General features: G+C 46.3%; 2 protein-coding genes across 4 annotated transcripts; one reads left to right on the top strand and one right to left on the bottom strand.

Annotated features, from left to right (window-relative positions):
* Positions 1-489: 489 nt before the first annotated feature.
* LOC147268527 (transmembrane protein 263) lies at positions 490-6336 on the bottom strand. Its single transcript, XM_086200172.1, has 3 exons — positions 6025-6336; positions 3902-3989; positions 490-1780 (listed from the first exon to the last, which is right to left on the bottom strand). The coding sequence occupies exons 1-3, from the start codon at positions 6031-6033 to the stop codon at positions 1494-1496; spliced, it is 384 nt and encodes a 127-aa protein (XP_086056298.1). The 5' UTR covers positions 6034-6336; the 3' UTR covers positions 490-1493.
* Positions 6337-8892: 2556 nt separating this feature from the next.
* rbbp5 (retinoblastoma binding protein 5) lies at positions 8893-18248 on the top strand. 3 transcript variants are annotated; one of them, XM_086200170.1, is made up of 15 exons: positions 8896-9056; positions 9872-9897; positions 10045-10217; positions 10655-10795; positions 10948-11110; positions 11462-11571; positions 11854-11973; positions 13873-14026; positions 14109-14180; positions 14326-14443; positions 14892-14961; positions 15418-15653; positions 15843-15920; positions 17671-17686; positions 17861-18248. In XM_086200170.1, the coding sequence occupies exons 1-15, from the start codon at positions 9038-9040 to the stop codon at positions 17883-17885; spliced, it is 1521 nt and encodes a 506-aa protein (XP_086056296.1). In that variant the 5' UTR covers positions 8896-9037; the 3' UTR covers positions 17886-18248. The 3 variants fall into 3 exon arrangements, with proteins under 3 accessions (XP_086056294.1, XP_086056296.1, XP_086056295.1); XM_086200169.1 differs by lacking the exon at positions 17671-17686 and having other exon boundaries at positions 17861-18247; XM_086200168.1 differs by lacking the exons at positions 17671-17686; positions 17861-18248 and having other exon boundaries at positions 8893-9056; positions 15843-17664.
* The last annotated feature ends 513 nt before the right edge of the window (positions 18249-18761 follow it).

Raw genomic sequence — 18761 nt, 5'->3', positions numbered from 1 at the left:
TTAGGGTTTGGTCTTAGCGCTAAGCTAACGTTACACTTTGGTGTTTGTTCATAGTCCTGAACTACCTTTATCTCCTGGTGCTCACACTTGGTTTGTAGCTAATGATATCTCTAGGTGCTTGATCTTGGGTCTATCAATAATTGTTGAGGTTTTGTCTTAGTGCTAAGCTAACGTTACATTTTGTTGTTTGTTCTTATTTGCACTAACAGTAATTTTGGTGTATGTTCTTCCCCTAAACCTCTTTTTTGAATTCATTAGCATCACACCAGTCTTTTTTTTTAAAAACCAGTACAATTCAGTGTTGAAGTGGACTATTTTTTGTTGGAATACTTAAAATGGCCCCCCTTGTGAAAAAACTGGACAATTCACAGATCCCCTACACTTCTACCCATCAAATAAATGCATACAATATGGGAAATAAACCAAATGATTTCTTAAAAAGAAACGTTTTACACTCATACGTGACACAACCAAAAACTATAGTCAGCGTTAATAATAAACTTCCAAACTACTTTATTGATATATTGAAGAAAAAAAGGACACATACAAGACATTCAAATATTTAAGTCCTATCAGCAACAGCTCCCACTCACTCCAAATGTTGCATTGACATGTTGACATTGCATATAAATGTTCACAAATTATTATTTTGTCCGCCGCACTACAGCACATGGATTAAAAGAGCAGTTCAGCTGTTCCTGACTGATCGGTTCAGACATCGACGGGCACCTTTCACTTCAACCAACAAAGAAGCGGCCGCTGCTGACGTTTATTCTTAAATCCTAGAACACTTAAAAAAACAAAAAACAAACAAACGTCAGCATTTTAAACATTTCGTACTAACGGAAAACACCTCCATGTAGTTGAGGGAAAGACCTGAGCCCAATTCTTGTGATTGTGCCTCTGGTCTTCAGATCTGCAACTGCCGCTGCGCTGCTGGGTGAAACATGGCCAACCGGCTCCTCCTGAAAGGTCTCTGACTGAAGGCTGTAGATTCTTTACTCGCTTACCATTCATTTTTTCAATATTACTTCAATACCATTGCAAAAAAACACAAGAAAAAGGCTTAGAAGGCTATTAAACATTTCAGATGACGTATATAGATTGGAGAGAGTAGAGTCAGGACAGGAATAGCCCCAGTCTGATTTGTAAACAGGTAAGAGCATTCATCAACAAGTCCGCCACGTGCTGATGTGATTCCAGTCTGTGGAATCTGCCTGGAGCCGGATTCTCACATCCAAACATCCAAACCCTGCCCAAGTCAGGCGATGAACTTTGGAGGAAGTATATCTGGGTTTCTGCTAAGTTCTGGGTTGCCATGGTATCGCAGTAGTACTGAATATGGGGTACCGAACATAGTATTTGATGAAAGTCTGGATGTCTATGTTCAAGACCAGAGGCCTCTGTGGACCCTTTGTTGAAAGTCCGACTGGCAGACTGATAAGCTGGCAGTCTCTCGTATTGGCTCAGGGCGGGGCAAGTTGTCATCATCTTCACTCGGCCTTGTCTTTCCTCTTGGCAGTGAACGGGACTTTATTAGCTACCGTCGAACCCACCGTAGAAACGCTGCCAGCAACGGCTGACACCCCTCCTTTCACCAGACCTACCCCCACCGAGGGCACTGTGGTCACAGCTGACTTGGTGATCTCCAGGCTCTTGCCACCCACCCAGGCCACTCCTCCTACTGCGGCACCAACAACACCCTTTGTGACATTGAAGAGGCCGCCGGTCACCCGCCACACCATGCCAGGCTGCGGTGCTACGTGGTCCTTACCGGCGTCTGAAAGCAAATAAAAGAGTGGAGGAGGCATCAAGATACTGGCCAACTTTCTAAAACCACCTGTGTTGCTGATACGATGACTGATGCGAATGAACTATGGTAGCGCAATTGACCTTTCGCAAAAGCCCCGCCCCCCCTTAGTTACTGCTGCTAGCCCCACGTCATTCTTGACGCAGACAGTGTCAACATATGTCATAGCTGGGAGAAGTATACCTGTGTGTGTTAGTGTCTTTTTTTGGAGCAATACCTGCACCATTTCCTCCAGATGGAGGCAAAAGGGGTTCCAGTATGCAGTGGAGGGATGTATTCAAAGTATTTAAATGTGCAACGAAGGGGACACTGCAACTGTCGAGGCTAAAGCGTACCCCATGAGCTCTACCTCAAGTGCAACCAGCACAGCCTTGTGGACCAGTCATGCGCTTGCCCTGCCAGGTAAGTTCTCTTTCTGATGTTGGTCTAGTAAACTTAACATTTAATGTGCATTACAGTTAGGTTTGCGAGCTAGCTATCGCTATGGCATTAGCCCAGCCTTACCCTGGAGCAGACATTCAGCTGGGAGTGGGGCCGTCCACACCGTTTAATCCATTGTGGGCACCGCTCCGCTGTTGTGTTTTCGGCTTTGGGAAGGGAAAGAACGCGACTCCCCAGCCTAACTCTTAGGGCACCTAATGACAGATTTACATAATCCATAGGCACATCGCTTTACCATTTTCTTGGAGGTCAGCTTGTCGGACCTTGTTTACGAGTAACGGTTTCTGGGATGTTGCTGATTGGAAAATGACCATTATCAGGGCAGGGTTTGCCAAAGGTCAATTAGTCAAAATTAGGGTCACACTGATATATCTGCCTATCGTTTACATATGATGTTATGTGCCAATACAACAGCACGTAAAATCAAGAAAGTGATGCCCATGATGATTTTAAATGAGTTCGCTGTGGTTTGTCCAGCAGAGAGCCTTCTGGCACCTCCAAATTATTCATTTCACTTCCTTAATTTTGGTCTTTATTGACAAGACGATACAAAATTGCTCCTCCTGCCGACACGTCATATTCTACAGACTCAACAAAAACATCTTAGTTGTCTTTGTTTCTCAAAAACAAATATCATTTTCATGGATTTTCTAATAAAAAACACATAACAATGATGTAAAAAATTTAATAAACCTTCTGATATGTCAAATCAAATCGCCATGACCTTTATCAGTCAATATAATCACAATTCGATATTTTCATGACGACACCTGGCTGCACCGAGGGACCCGGGGATGACGTATTTTTGGAGGTTAGCATCATCACGGGTTCCCCCAATCACTTTACATCACTTTCCACTTGATTTGCAGTTTTCATCAGAGAAAAGAAGCTCTGTGGCACACAAAAGTTCAGGAATAAAAGCTGATTTTCTACAGCAAAGCCCCACATTCAGGATTTTCGAAGCATACATGCAATCATAAGAGGCACTAAGCTAACGTTATGCTAATGAAAAACTACGCACATGACTTCAATGCCCCAACTAGGCTTCAGGCATCACTTCGTGGTGACGTCAACTCTCTGTACAAACTCTGAGGTCTCGTTTGGCCGCTTAGAAATAAAAAGCAGAAATCTTATGTTGACTTTTAATCACAAACCTTGGTTTGAGCATTTCAGCTGGCCAAGAAACACCTGGCCTTAAAGGCGAGAAAGTTTACTTCTTGATGTCACGACACAATCGCACAACTCTCTATGCCAACAAAAACAATAAATAAATAGCTTATCGAAACAGTTTAATGGTTTAGTTACTCTTTAAAATCAGACAGTGTCTCTGTAGAAGCACCAGACTTAAAATTCCAGATCTTTCCGATTTCCGACATTCGGTGTCAGTGCTGGATTATTAAACTGAGGGTTCATGCCGCCTGTGGTGATGTTGTCTGAGAGCACCACAGGGAGCTGAACCGCTGCTAAGTGTCACAGGGTTGAACACAAATAGCGGGTTAGAGCTGCAGGCACATTTACACAAACAAACATGTTCCCTGGATGAAGCGACTGTTTCCAGAATAGCAGCAGGTAACATGTTAACACTGATTGCACCATGTTCCCGGTGGATGTCTCAGCCCTTGGCTGCACCCTGGGGAGTGCGCTGCTTACCCTCTGGAGGCTGACTGTAGGTGGGATCGGCGTCGTCCGAGGCCAAGCTGGTCCCAGGCTGGGGCTCCACGTTAACACTGTTCACATTCTGAAAAACAGCAGGGTTTCTTAACACGGAATGAATCCCAACGCCACGCTACTCTTAGCACTTCGAGGGCAGTGTAGCAGCATCAATCATAAACTGTAGTGAAACCAAACAGTTTTATTCATCAAAAACATTTCTGGTCTAAAAGCATATATTTAAAAATTTGATGTAAATGAGCACTGATTTCACAAAGACCAGTGGGGTTTTTTTTTTACGTTGTAAAGGGCGCATGAGTAGCCTTGGCAGTTATCGTTTTTTTTTTTTTTTAAACATCAGTTTCAGTCTAACCTTATTTTTGACACATATAATATCAGCTGTCATTTGTAAGGATATCTGTAAAATATCTGATATTAGCATCCCTAAATGTGTATTCGAGACGGGGTTTTTCACGATTATGCAGATGATGTGATGTCATCGGGGTGAGTTTCAACTCGCAGAGTAAAAATCTACGACAAAAGAAACCCTGCTTGTAAAGCAGGCGTCATGAAAAGACATGAATGTTACCCGACTTAACAGCATACGATGTGTTTATTACGTGCTAATCGGTACGCTACAAGCTAACAGTTCATGCTAAGCGTTGGCTAAGAAGCTCTCGAACACACACACACACACAACTTGTCAAAATGGTGATAACATAACAGCTGTTCCCATAACACTCTGGTATCAGTCGTTGATGTACATGCACTGTTGCATTATAGGAAATGTAGGACGTTGAGTTTTGGAGCTGGACTCTTACTGGGAACTCTCACGCATCCACGACCGCTGCTTCTGCTGAATCCTCCAATTTAGGGGAAGTTCAAGAAATCATCACTTCTGAGTTGATTTTTAAAATTTTTTTTTTTTTAATGGCATCACTGATGTCAAATATATGCGACACATTTCTTTTTTTTGGAAACCGTGCGTTTTAATGTCTTTGAATCAGGGTTATGTTTGCCAAATTAAAGCACAAAACCCTCTAAATTACGTCCTGCATGGAAAAACGCAGGCTGGCGGCGCTACTCGGCTTCTGCCCGTCTCAAGTGTCTCCAGTTCTCCAGGAGGATTGTGGCTTTTTTTGTTTTTCCCTCACTGTGGTTCGAGTCTGCAACAACGCTGCAAACACAGACTCAATACATGATAAATTAAAATAAATAAAAAAAAGGGGGGGGAAAGAACCCCTCTGTCCAAACCTCATGGTTCTGTGAGGCTAATTTAAGAAACACTATCTGGCTTGCTGGACTTACAGTGCTGCTCTGGCGTGTAATTATCTGACACACATTCCACAGATAGTGCATATTTTAGAGTTTCCCTGCAGACAGCGGAACCTTCAGGGGCCCAACGTGGCCTTCAGTGGGAGACCGGATCTTGACTTCTGACTATAGTCCTCTCAGACGTGATCCCACGATGTGTGTGTGTACATTTCCTGGTTTTCATATTCACTGACTCGGGTACAAACGTGGCCCTGGACCTGAGTGAAGCTCCACAAGTGAGAGCAGATGAACACAGGCGGAGATGTAACGGGCCTCGGCGCTGCTGCGGCCGATCTTATCTCCTCTGACTTGTGACTCTCAAGACTCGTCAGCGTGCACCAAAGCCACATTCGGAGTCCGTTTGCTTTTAAGAAACAAGACAAATATAATTTGCTCTGATTGGGCTCATCTCGAAAAAACACCCACACTTTTTTTCCCCCCTTCTCTTTCCATGTGAACCACAAAAAAGGGGGCCCACTTCCAAACCAGTGCTACAGGTTATTTATGCATTTAAAAAGAAGAAGGGGGGGGGGGGCCTTAAGGGTTCAATTTAATGTACGAAGGTGATATTTGGAGAGAACTGAGTTTGACTAAGATTTGCAAGGAAGAGGCGCTCTTGATTGAGAGACTTTACCTCCTAAAACACCTGTGATTACCTGGATTGTCACACTTTTCTCCCACAGGAAACCCCCCCCCCCAAAAAACAAAAAAACAACAAAAAAAAGAACCCAAAAACAACCCTCAAAACCAATCAATCCCACAACTTGCAGACAGTTGAAATGCAGCGCGGATACTGGGTTGGTTCTTACCTTCACCATTGTTCCCAGTGCTTCTCCCTCTAACACACCTGGCAGAGAAACTTGAGACTGGTGAGGCTTCGGTTACAGCCTCCGAGACAAACTCTGCTGTAAATTAATGAGCTTCTTCTCTCCGGCTGAAACCTGCTGCAGCTCTGGGGGCTTCCTTTCCTTCTCTTTTTCCTCGGGGCTTTTGCGCGTTTACCGCAATAACCTGCGGCTTTCTGGCGTCTTGCTCTTCTCCTCCCGCTGTTACAGAGAAGCTACGCAGGTCTCTTTTCACCCCGATGGTTCTGCCGACGTGGCGCCTTCAACACACACACACACACACACACACACACACACACACACACACACACACACACACACACACACACGATTCTTTTTCCGCTCGAGACCTTCAAATTAAAAGCATTTTAAACTAAAAAAGAAGACAATCTGTCCAAAATACCCCCCCCCCCAAAAAAAAGTTACAAGCTAACAGCGTTGCATCTCATTGTACCTGGTGTAATGACAATAAAGGCATTCTATTCTATTCTAATAATAATAATAATATTAATATTAATAATGAACTGAAGAAAAGATACAGTTTGATGTCTTTAATTCAATGACATGAACATGGGTTTGAAAACATTCGCAGTCATGGATGTGAAATTTGTCAAAAATGTTGTAGCTCATCTTGTAGCCTCACTCCAACTGTGCCAATCGCTACTTTCACAACCTGTTTTAGTAACATCGCGCATGGCTGTCAGAAATAAATCAGAATTAAACCAGTAAAAAAAAAACATTGTTATGAATCTGAATTTAAATCCCGTCCTGCTTTAGAAGAGGAAAATCAATGTCCTGTTTTAGGTAACTGGTTAGAAATTCTTTATTGGGAATAACCCTTTGAGATGAACCATCTCGTCTTCAAGGGGGTCCACAATTGGTAATAATTTTCATTAATTCGTCATGATGGGTTTTAGAATTCATTCTTTTTTTTTAGCAGGGTGACTTGAGGGTGTAGGCGCATTCAAGGGGTAGCTGAGAACTCACTTATTGAGGAAAATGTCTTGTTTTTGTGAATTATTTGGCGTTTCCGGGATGCTAATCAGGCGGACTTACACACTGTGCTGGGAGGAGGTTTGTATGTGGGTCACGCCTACAAATCTGCAACTTTCCTTCAAATGTTCTCAAACGTTCTGAAGCTTCTGCTGCCTTTTTTCTGCTCTTCATGAAATGAGTTGCCCGTCTGTTTTTATCTTGCGCTTTTATTGTGAATACAGGAAGTTTCTTGTGGGTGGTTGATGCAGCTTCACCTCCGGATCCAACTCCGGATCCTGTACCACCATCATCATCATCATCATCATCATCAGCTCAAACTTTTTTTCAGGTTGAAGTTCTGTGTGTCTTTGTGTGGCGTGAGTGTGAATGTCCCTACTACCTGAAGGCGAGCGGACCGGTGCTGCTCTCATGTTTACACGCCTGCGTGAAGTCACGTCTGGACTGAAGCTGTAAAGTTAGTGAGTTGAGAGTCAAAGGTCACAGGCAGCTTAATGACGTTGGCGGCGAGTTTCATTGCCACAGAAGAGAGTAGACGTAATTAAGCTGACAGCAGCGGACCAGCTGCCTCGGTTGTTGACGGCACGCACCGCTCTCTGCCCGCCGTCCTAACAATGACCTTGTCTTATATGTCATTTGTCCAACTTAGTGATCATAAATCACTTTTACAAAGCACAAACACTGCCTGTTAAAGCAAGACCACAAATCAAGAGGGAATTTAGCAGAAATTGCAACACCAGCATTGGGGGTTCTGTAGGAGAACTACAGCTGGCTGATGCCTGGCGTTCCCCCGCTAGAGAACTTGCTGGGAGCCTCCCCGCACAACAATGCAATGATGACAGCAACGCGAAGAAGATCCAGGTCTCAGGTGCCTGATTGTAAAAGGGAAGCAAGTTGTGTGTGTAGGGGTTGGTGGTGGGGTTGATGGGAGGTGCAGCCTCACCTGAGCGGTAAACTACCTGTTAATCCCATTGCAGCCGTTTATTCTGACAGAACAAACAAAACTGAAGTAGCCAGTGTGACCGCACATTTTGCTTCTGCGGGCTTTCATATTGCCATCTTGTTTCTTTTTCTTCTCCTTATTTATTTATTCTTTTGTTGTTGTTGCAAGCCAGAAGGGATCACATGTGGGAACAAGGGTGGGGCTGCAAACATTACTCAGGCGCTGTTGGAAACCACTGCCACGCCTCCGTCCTGATCAACAGGTCATTGTGGTGGGGCCTTAATAAGCAATGGTAACGTACACGATGCCCCTCATTCCCTCTCTCTCATTTTAGTCATTTATTTTCACCAAAAGTCAAGCCATCATTGCTTTAAGTGCTGCTGGTGCTGCAAGGAATTGTGGGACACCCTTACACACTTTCCTTTTGTAAAAGACGATGTGGTGCCTCCCTGCGTTTCAGAGCAAATGAGCTCTTGTCATAGCTGCCTGGCTCCCGGGGGAGTGCACACTCCAAAACCTGCAGCTGAGTGGAAGAACGAGGTTAAAATCATAGTTACGTGATTTAGGCATCAGGAAATTTCCTGTGCATGGAACACTGTTCTCTATACTACAGGGGTGCTGCCATCAAATCTAAAGAAGAAGAAAAAGAAAGTGTGATCACTCCAAATTGGCTATGATGTCCCAAACATGTTAGGATAACGTGCCTTCTTCTGTAAATGAAAAAAAAAACAACCAACAACACAACGCCTTGAAGTGCATTTACCTGATACTGCAAAATCAAGGTTAGACATCAAAACCGAAGCATCAGAATGATGAAATCGCGGTTTTGAACTGAGGAGGGTTTAAATTAGACGACGGCGTTGTAAGGTCGTATTTCGTTCAGGCATATTTTCCGTCACACATTATTTGGGGTCCTTCCTCACTCAAGGCTCGGCGCCAGTCTCCCGGCAGTCGCAGCAGAAGTAAATACGAGTGAAATCTAGTGACATATTCCGTGAAATCGAGTTATTTTGGAAACATTGGATCCCTGGTCGTCCAACAATGAATCTCGAACTGCTCGGTAACGAGGAAAACTTTTTGGTTTACATGCTAATGCTCTTCCGTATGTCTCGCGTTGCCTTGATTGTGATGGTTAGCATCGGAAGTTAGCCTAGCACGGTGTAGCGCGATACTGGCTGAACTAAAATCACTCTACTTAAAGCAGTCACCCCCTAATGTTCTTTTACCCAATGGCTTTAAATTGATTACTTAGACATTTTCATATTTCTGATTGAAATTTGTGTACGTTCACCAAATATTGTTCAATGAAAACGGATAAGTGGCGGTTAGCTAATGTTAGCCGGTACAGTTACATTGTGGGACATTGCCAGGATGAGATCCCTCATTCCATTCAGTACCACGAAACAACGTTAGCAGTTAGTCGTCGTCAATACGCCTCATTGACCCTGCGTCAGCGCGAGATGCTGGGGTCAGGAATGAACAGCTGTTAGGGACGCTGGGCCACCAGAAATGGGGAAACATTGACGTTGTAGTGTGTTTTATTTATTCATTCATTCATTCATTAAGTCTGGTATCTTTTAACAAGTCTGAATGGAGGGAAAAACTGAAATCATTGCTATTTTCTTTTTAGATTGACAAATAAGGTCTTGGCCTCGAGGTCACATCTTGGCCAGCGTGTTCATCTATTAGAAGGCTGAGAAATCCTACTTATTCTGCTTGTGGCGGTTGGATATCCTGTTCACACATGTCTTGTTCATGAGTATTAAAATGTGTGGTGGATAGCAGTTCTGTGTGTCTCAGCTAGCTGGTGTTCATGTAAGGATGTTGACGCTGTTGTCAGGTGTTTTTATCAGCATCTCTTTGTTGCTCTCCTAGAGTCGTTCGGGCAGAACTATCCAGAGGTAAAGTGTCATCTTTTATATGAGTTTAGCAGAAGTTGCTGTTAAGAGTTATACATTGAAAAATCATTCAAACACACACACACACACACACACACACACTTAGTTTCATCTTTGACCAAACCACTCTGGCTGTGTTTGTGTTGTAAGGAGGCAGATGGAACCCTGGACTGTATCAGCATGGCTCTCACCTGCACCTTCAACCGCTGGGGCACCCTGCTGGCTGTGGGCTGCAACGACGGACGCATTGTCATCTGGGACTTTCTCACACGAGGCATTGCCAAAATCATCAGCGCACACATCCACCCGGTCTGCTCTTTATGGTGAGAGATACGTTGAACTGTGTGCCAGTGTCCCATCTTATCTACGCGCACACTAAAGCCACGTAGGTCTCTTATCTGCTCCATTGTAGACTTTGTCCTCACAAGTCACCTTGATTTAAAAAAGAAAAAAAAGTGCATTATGTTTAATTAGGTTGTTTTCAAAAGGAAAATTGGAATCCAAGTTAATGTCAACAGACGTGCTGTGCGATCAGTTACACTGAGGTTCACGCCAAGTTCTGATGGAGAGGCTTTGATGTCGTCTCCTTCAGTTCTCTGCTACAAGGTTTTTATGTGAGAACAATCACTCATCTCAAGTGCATGCGCACAGTTGAGAGCTGGGTCATGAATAACATCAAATGATGAACTACACAGTGCTGAATACAGTGTGTGTGTGTGTGTGTGTGTGTGTGTGCGCGTGTGCGTGTGCGCGCGTGCAGTTGGAGTCGAGACGGCCACAAGCTGGTGAGCGCCTCCACAGACAACATTGTTTCACAGTGGGACGTCCTGACTGGTGACTGTGACCAGAGGTTCCGCTTCCCCTCACCCATCCTGAAACTGCAGTACCACCCCAGGGACATGTGAGTGACCTGATGGCATCTTTCTGGACTTGTTAGGTCTGATGTTTTCTGAGGATCAGTCGTTGGTCACATGCTCTGAGGTCAGCAGTGACATCAGCTGCTGGAAGTTGCTTTGAGTGGACGAGTTGTAAGAAGTATGTGCTTGTTCTTAGGGACAAAGTGCTGGTGTGTCCCATGAAGTCAGCTCCGGTCCTGTTGACTTTATCAGACTCCAAACATGTCGTCCTGCCCGTGGACGATGACTCTGATCTGAATGTGGTGGCAGCCTTCGACAGGCGGGGCGAATACATCTACACAGGAAACGCCAAAGGAAAGGTCAGTCTCTCTCTCTCTCTCTCTATCAAAGCTGTCCTCAGACAGCACCAGTAATTGGAACTGAACTGAGAAAAAGGTTGGCATGTGTGACCTGCTCTTTCCTCAGATGTGAATGAAATGTTTCTTGTACATTCAAGACAGGTTAAGATTTCCCCCTCTAGTGTAAACAACATGATGCTCTGGCAGCACTGCTGTGTAATAATAGCGCCAACAAAAACTGAGGTCCAGGCAGTCGTTCCTCAACGCAGGTTCTGTCACCTCATCGACTTTTTATCTGAACCCCTCACGTTTTACCCTGACTGCTTGACCTGTTTCCTGAGTGACGTCCAGTGCTTCTTTGGCCTGTTTCAGATTCTGGTGTTGAACACAAACACTCAGGAGCTGGTGGCTTCCTTCAGAGTCACCACTGGTACCAGCAACACCACCGCCATCAAATCCATTGAATTTGCACGCAAGGGCAGGTAAGAGGCAACGAGCCGTCTTGTCTGTCTGTCCATGCTGGACAGTCTTGACGAGACTACCGCATTTAAAATGGTATGGTGACGGACCTACCGTGTGTGTCCTCAGTTTAACTGCTACAGAAGAGATCAGTGTTCCAGTATGTTTACAGGATCATCATCGGGAGCTTGCAGGCTGGACGCCACCGTGGTCAAAACCATCTAAAAAAGAAGAGAACCTCAGGAGCAACACTGGTCTCATGTCTTCCTCAAATTCTGAATCTTCGCCACTATTTTTGTTTGCAGTTGCTTCCTCATAAACACAGCGGACCGAATCATCCGGGTCTATGACGGCAGGGAGATTCTGACCTGTGGCCGAGATGGGGAACCAGAACCGATGCAGAAACTACAGGACCTGGTCAACAGGTGCGTCCCCTCAGGATGCTGCGTCTCTGCTGCTTGGGATCACGGTTGTGCTGCCTCATTCATGAATGTGGCTCGGCAGTTGGAACCGGTTTGTTGGATTTAGAAGAAAGTAGAGTGTGTCCACGCTCACACACGGGGAGAACACCTGGAGCGGGAGGTAGCTCCTGTCGTCACACGTGCGTCAGGAGGCCAGCCAGGGCTTCATGACTCTGAGAGCTTGCGATGGCTGCTTTGCACCAGAGTACAGTCGCAGCTCCTTGTGCTGCAAGTGGCTCACGTTGAACAACAGAGCAGACCAGGGCGAAATGCTTCCAGTTCCTCCAGACACAACAGTGAAGGAGTTACCAGTCGTTAACTACCCACTTGTGAAACACTGAGGAATTATTTGATGATCATTTTCTGTTTTTGTTCAGGAGTGTGATGTTTTTGTAACAACTTAACACATCAGGTATTCAGGGAGTTGCACTTGAGGGGAGAAATGTGACCAGTCTAGCTTTTGGTTTTATCAGTGAGTTCCATAAAGCAGGTGGTTGGTGTTGGATTTTCAGCTGGAGATGTTTCAGCCTGACATTTTGAGCCATGCAGAGCTTCGGTACAGAACTGCCAGTAAGCAGGTCTTGAGTATTTTCTTAAACGCGGGGAGCATTGAAACATTCATCCAGTTCAAACATTTTCATGGATAGGGCTGAGCAATTTGATCGATTCTGTGATATATATATCGATGTTTTGTTTTCCCAGAGAGAATCGATTTTTCAGTATTTATGCATTAAGCTCCTATTCAAATGGCTGTCCCGCACTTTGCAGGAAGAGCAGCTTCAGCCGCTGGTGTCACTGTAGAGCATTTCTAGTAACCCAGATGCGGACGCCTTTCTCGTCTGGTTAGAGCTGAGAGATTCAGGAGAATGGCGGCGAGTATAAACCCAGCGCCTGCACGCTTAAAAGCAGATGTGTGGGAGCATTTTGGGCTCAAAAACAAAAAGGAAAGCAACGATTTAGACAAAAGTATGGCGGTTTGTAAGCCGTGTCACACAAATGTTCACCAACCTGCGAGCCCACCTGGAACGTCATCACAGGGACAAGGGAATGCTAACTGAGACCGAGCCCAAGAAGCTGCGGCGCGACCCGAAACGAACCACGCTGGACCGTGATGGTGGTTGTTGCCACAAGTTCCTATCTTCTTCACCGAGGTCGCAGAAAATTATTGAGTCCATTGCCGACCTTATTTGTAAGGATTTGAGACCTTATTGGGTGCTGGAGAACACCGGCTTTAGCCGCATGGTGAACGCGATGGAGCCCCGCTATGCTATAGTCACCTGTGAATTGAATTCTTGGCTGCCATGGTTTATTTTTAGTTGACCTGGTGGCTGGACTGGCCAGTAGCTTCCTCCTGTGTTCAGTATCAAGCTAAAAAGCTGCCAAAGAAGGCCACTGGCTGCACTTTAACGCTCCATTGTTCACTTTCCTTTTCAAAAGCTTGAAAGCTACAATTTGCACTCAGTTTCAAAAAAATGAAACTAATTTTCTCACCACATCTTTGATTCATTTTGTCCAGCGCTTGCAAGCTGCCAGTCAGAGCCATATGTTGTGTAATTGATGCTTTCAGTTCAATCCAAGTCAATGGAACTCACAAGATGTCACCGAAATCCCTTTGTCCCTTTAAAATCTTTCAGAAAATGATGCAAGTGCGTCGAATTGTATCGTGAGCTGAATATCTTGTATCGCATCGCGAGATCAGTGTATCGCTGCAGCCCTGTTCATGGAACGGTTGCTGGAAACAATTTGCTTCCTTTGAATATGTGTGAATGTCTCTCCTCAGCAACTGAACATTGTATGCTCGCCACCTCAGTGCCAGATGTGACGGTTGTCTGCTGGTGTCCTGCTCTGTTTGTCTGTGTTCAGGACTCCCTGGAAGCGCTGCTGTTTCTCTGGAGACGGTGAGTACATCGTGGCAGGCTCAGCGAAGCAGCACGCCCTCTACATCTGGGAGAAGAGCATCGGAAACCTGGTCAAGATCCTGCATGGAACCAGAGGAGAGCTGCTGTTAGACGTGGCTGTAAGGACGGCAAAAATACAATTCGGTGATATTGAGGGACAATATTGTTTACAGATCATTTACCCACCTCACCTTTGTTCAGTGGCATCCTGTCCGTCCAATCATTGCCTCCATCTCTAGTGGCGTGGTTTCCATCTGGGCCCAGAACCAAGTGGTAAGTAGACACGAATGAAGGGTTTTCTTGTGTTTCCAGATATTTTCTCCATCCTGGTAACAATGAGTGGCCTCTGATGAAGCGGTCTTGGTGGATGGAACAGGTTCTCGTGAGACTGCTGTGTGAATTCACCGTTTGTCTGCAGGAAAACTGGAGCGCTTTTGCTCCAGACTTCAAAGAACTGGATGAAAACGTGGAGTATGAGGAGCGAGAGTCCGAATTTGATATAGAGGACGAAGACAAGAGTGAACCTGAGCAGACAGGTAGATAAAAGACACACACGCACACGGCTTCACCCACAGCTTTGACTTGGTACGGTTTTACTGTCAGTAGTTTCAGGTCTTTTACTGTGTACCACGGCTGTGAAGACCATGAGTTTCTCCTCAGGCTCTCCAGATACATTCGCTTTACCCACTGAGAGGACTCTGAACCACCGGGTACCGCTTCCCTGTTGTCTCTCTTCATTTGTCGGACCCCCTCAGGCTCAGCTTCACAAATAATTTCAGAATATTTGGGAGAAAAAATCTTCATTCAATTCACAACGCTCCATTTTTCTCTTGTTTTCTCAGTCGCTCAATAACAATGAATTTTGGGGGGGGGGGGGGTGGGTGGGTTTGCTGTTGGAGGTTGGGAGGGAGGTTCTGCTGGTCGCTCTGGTTCCTCTGCATTGATCTAAACGTCTGAGATGTAAAACTTGTCGCCATGCTGCAGGTGCGGACGCGGCAGAAGATGAAGAAGTGGATGTCACCACAGTCGACCCCATAGTGGCTTTTTGCAGCAGGTGAGGGAGGAAAACATTTCCACGTCGCATCCGTGCCGATCGCTCGCTCACCCCAGATGGAGCTTCCTTGTCTGTGCTGCTCTCAACCACCAACGTTCACACCATGTTTGTCCCCCTCCACACGATTTTGTCACATTTATATCAAACAAATATGTGAAATAAGAACGAGAGTCATCAACAAGGTTAACAGCAAGGAAACACAGTGAGCTCTCAGTAAACACATGTAAGTACATAAGTACGTGTCTGAAAACGGTAGGAAGAGGAGTGCGTCTGAAGCATCCCTCAGTCCAGACCTGCGTCGACGTTACCCTGAAATCTTGAACGTTTAGGAAAAAAACGGATGACGACTAGCCTCGTTGCTAAGTTTGGGATATAAAAATTGAATCTTAGTGGTACGTGAATTGACACTGTCCATGTTGCTGCTACTGAGAGTCTGGTTTGTGTTGTGCCCTGCAGTGACGAGGAGCTGGAGGATTACAAGGCTTTGCTCTACCTGCCCATCGCTCCAGAGGTCGAGGACCCAGAGGAAAACCCCTTCGGCCCCCCGCCAGATGCCTCGGTTCAGTCTGCTGGCCCCGAAGATGCATTAGCTGGCGGGGACAAGAAACAGCGGCAGCCCTCATCTGAAGGGGGCCCAACCAAGAAGAAGGCCCGCACCACGACCATCGAACTGCAGGGGGTGCCGAGTGACGGTGAGAGCTCAGACCACTGCAAGAAATATAAACACAAGTCACAACTTCTGTGTCGCTGAAGTGCTGTCACAGTGACGAGCTGTCACTTTCTACAGCTTCTAAACAATATGGTGCCGATGTAGCACCAGTTCTGTCATGTGGCTTTGTTGTAAAGTCTGACCTCTGTGACTTTGCTGTCTCCCCCCTCAGAAGTGCACCCCCTACTGGGTGTAAAGGGGGATGGCAAGTCCAAGAAGAAGACAGCAGGCCGGCCCAAAGGCTCCAAAGGTAAAGACAAAGACTTCCCCTTCAGGCCCAAGCCCTACAGGGGTGAACGGTCCTCCTTCCCCATGGAGGCCCTGGGCAGCTCTGGCCTGGGAGGAGGAGGAGGAGGAGGAGGAGGAGGAGGAGGAGGAGTAGGAGGAGGAGGAGGAGGAGGAGGAGGGATGAAGGCTAGGGCAGAGGGGGCCATGGCCACAGGTAAGCATGCTACTGCCCCTGCTGCTGCCGCTGCTGGGTCTGGTAGCTCTGCTAGTCCTACTGCCCTGCTAGTGTGACTGACACCAGCCCAGCCTGTCTCCAAAGCACCCCCCACCCCATCCCCCCACCCCCCCGTGCTGCTCCCACCTCCCATACAACTGCACATCTCCCTGACACTGTAGAGCCACAGCCTGGAGGAGTCAACAGCACCGTTTGGTTCGGTTTGGTTGATTGTGGGCTTTGTTAAGCCTTTTTCACATCTGCTGCTCTTCTCATTTGGCAAAAAAAAACAACCCAGAGGCACCAAGAAAGAAAAGTCTAAAAATCTAAATCTAAAAATCTAATAAAAAACAACAAAATACCCGAATAGTTTCAGTTCATGCCTGCTTTAACTGCATCATACTGCGATAGATTAATATGACGCTGGCAGAACTTCATACATCAGTTACTAAAAGCACTGTGAACAGTTGACAAGCAGTAACGTATCAATGACGTGAAAACTGTTCAACCTGAATAATAAACCGTTCATGGAGCACTTTGGTTCACCGCAGCAAAAAAAACAAACAAACAAACTTGAGGCAGAAAGAAGGAGCACAGAGGAAGGACAGACACATCAGGACGAGCGAAAGATCCACATCAACATTTCTAAAAGGTTTCGTGAAGAAAATAGTTTGAAGAGTTTTACAAGACACTGGAGTGAGCGCGTGTGCTAGCGCGTGTGCTAGCGCGCGGGCGCGTGCGTGTTTCAGAATGCCGGGCCTCAAACAGCCACACCTCTGTCCCCCTTTGTCACACACACACAGACCCTGGAAGGACCAGCATTTGTGGATCTTCAGGGTAAATTTAGATAATTTTCAACAACAGACGCCCATTACGCTCCTCCTCTGGCTCGTTAACGGTCTTGATGACGGAGCGGCTGACAGACAGTCGTTTAGACCCCTGGTTGTGCCGTTGACGCCAAACAATGGAGGAGAGTAGCAGCGCCTCAGAGTTGTTCTCCTGCCAGACTGTGTCTTTATAGCTGTGAAACCTCTGCTAACGTCAGCCTCACTCTCACTAATTCATCACCATTGGAGCTCGGATGAAGTCGGCCTGTGGTTGGCAGACGGGTGCTGGAGTGGCTAACGGTGGGTTGGTGCAGCTTGTTTCCCCGCGGGCTAGCTGGCTAGTCTACGTCTACTTCCTGCTTGGCCTTTGACCCTCCTGCCCCCGCTCCCCCCCCCCCCCCTCGCTCCTTGGGCATGTTATGTGACATGAATGTGCGTCTGCAGCGGCGTTGCTGTCTTTTCTGTTGCTGTGTTTCTGTGTCTGAGTGACTGAGAGGGAAAGCCGGCGTTTTTGGACTTAAACTGCAAACCAGGTTCTGTAAATACGTAGAATTTTTGCCTAAAGCGAAGACTTTCTGCTGGTCAGGCGCAAATGAGCAAATACAACTAAACCCATCACAGCAAAAAATTAACTTCTGCTTCTGATGTCAGCAGACCAAATCAATCGAATTGCGATAGTGAAGCGAAGTACTTCATGAGGGTTGTGTGACAACTTTTGTTCTTTCTTTCAGCGGCTTCTTTCACAATGTAAGTCTATGGGGTGGTGGTGGTGGTGGGGGTTTGGGGTCACAGTGCATCACTCAGAAAAATACGCATCAGTTGAAGCAGCACGCTCAAGTGTATTTGCCCCTTGACGGTAGGAGAGCAGAAGCGTGGCAGCAGGGCTCCGCGGTGACTGACGGCACCTGTGTTCCTCTGCAGGGGGTCTGGTCTCACAGTCGTATAAACAGCACGACCTAGGAGGGATGGACTGATCGCCGCTGTGTCCGCCAGCGGAGGCGCACCAGCAGGCCCAAACACAGAGACACTGCTGTCACGTACAGACTTGAGTAAGCGGCCTGCTTGGTGTGCAGGCCGTTTCCTCCCCCCGGCCAGAGCTCGGCATCACGGGGGACCTCCTCGGCTCGGGTCCCTGGCAGGAGCTGGCAAAGGCGAGCGGCCGAGGTGTCCCAGTAGAGATCTGCTGTCCTTGTAGGATTCATCTTGTATAGAACGCCTGTGTCTTGAATTGTGTGTGTGTGGATGTGTGTGTGTGTGTGTGTGTGTGTGTATCATCTTTCTTCTTGTTTTTATACGTATTAAAACAATTTGATTTATAGATAACGAACTTCTGTGCGTTTCTGTGCTCGGGTCTGAACACGTAACGACTGACACATCTCGGGAGTTTTGAGACGATTGAAAGAAAATGGAGGAAGACACATTTACGGTGGGAACGTTCAGTTCGTTGAGTTTATCTCAGGAATGAAATGACATCGTTAAATTTAGTGTAGTGAGTTAAAAAAAAAGAGGATTGGGATAAAATGGAAGAGTAAATTTGCCTGGAAGGGAAACACAGTAAGAGGCTCGGTGAATTCCTCTCAACAGGACTGTAACCGGTTAAGGAAGGATTATCTCGTGAGTGCAGACATTACTCATTTATCATATGATCAACTCGATGTTTCCACTTCTGGACCCTCGCACGTCATCAGTCACGCCGGCAAAAAAGTACGTTCTCCCCCCCGGGCGACCAATCACAACTGTTTCCTCAAGTTCTGGTCAATCGCAGTGGGGGAGGCGGGACACCAGAGGAAGTCGGTGTGAGACCGGAAAACGGCTAAAATAA

This window comes from Aulostomus chinensis, chromosome 3, assembly GCF_037954235.1.
Source record: "Aulostomus chinensis isolate RoL2024-O1b breed Wild chromosome 3, RoL_Achi_v1.0, whole genome shotgun sequence".
NCBI lineage: Eukaryota > Metazoa > Chordata > Actinopteri > Syngnathiformes > Aulostomidae > Aulostomus > Aulostomus chinensis.
The sequence above is the reverse complement of the archived record's forward strand: the minus strand, read 5'-3'. Positions and strand labels throughout refer to the sequence as shown.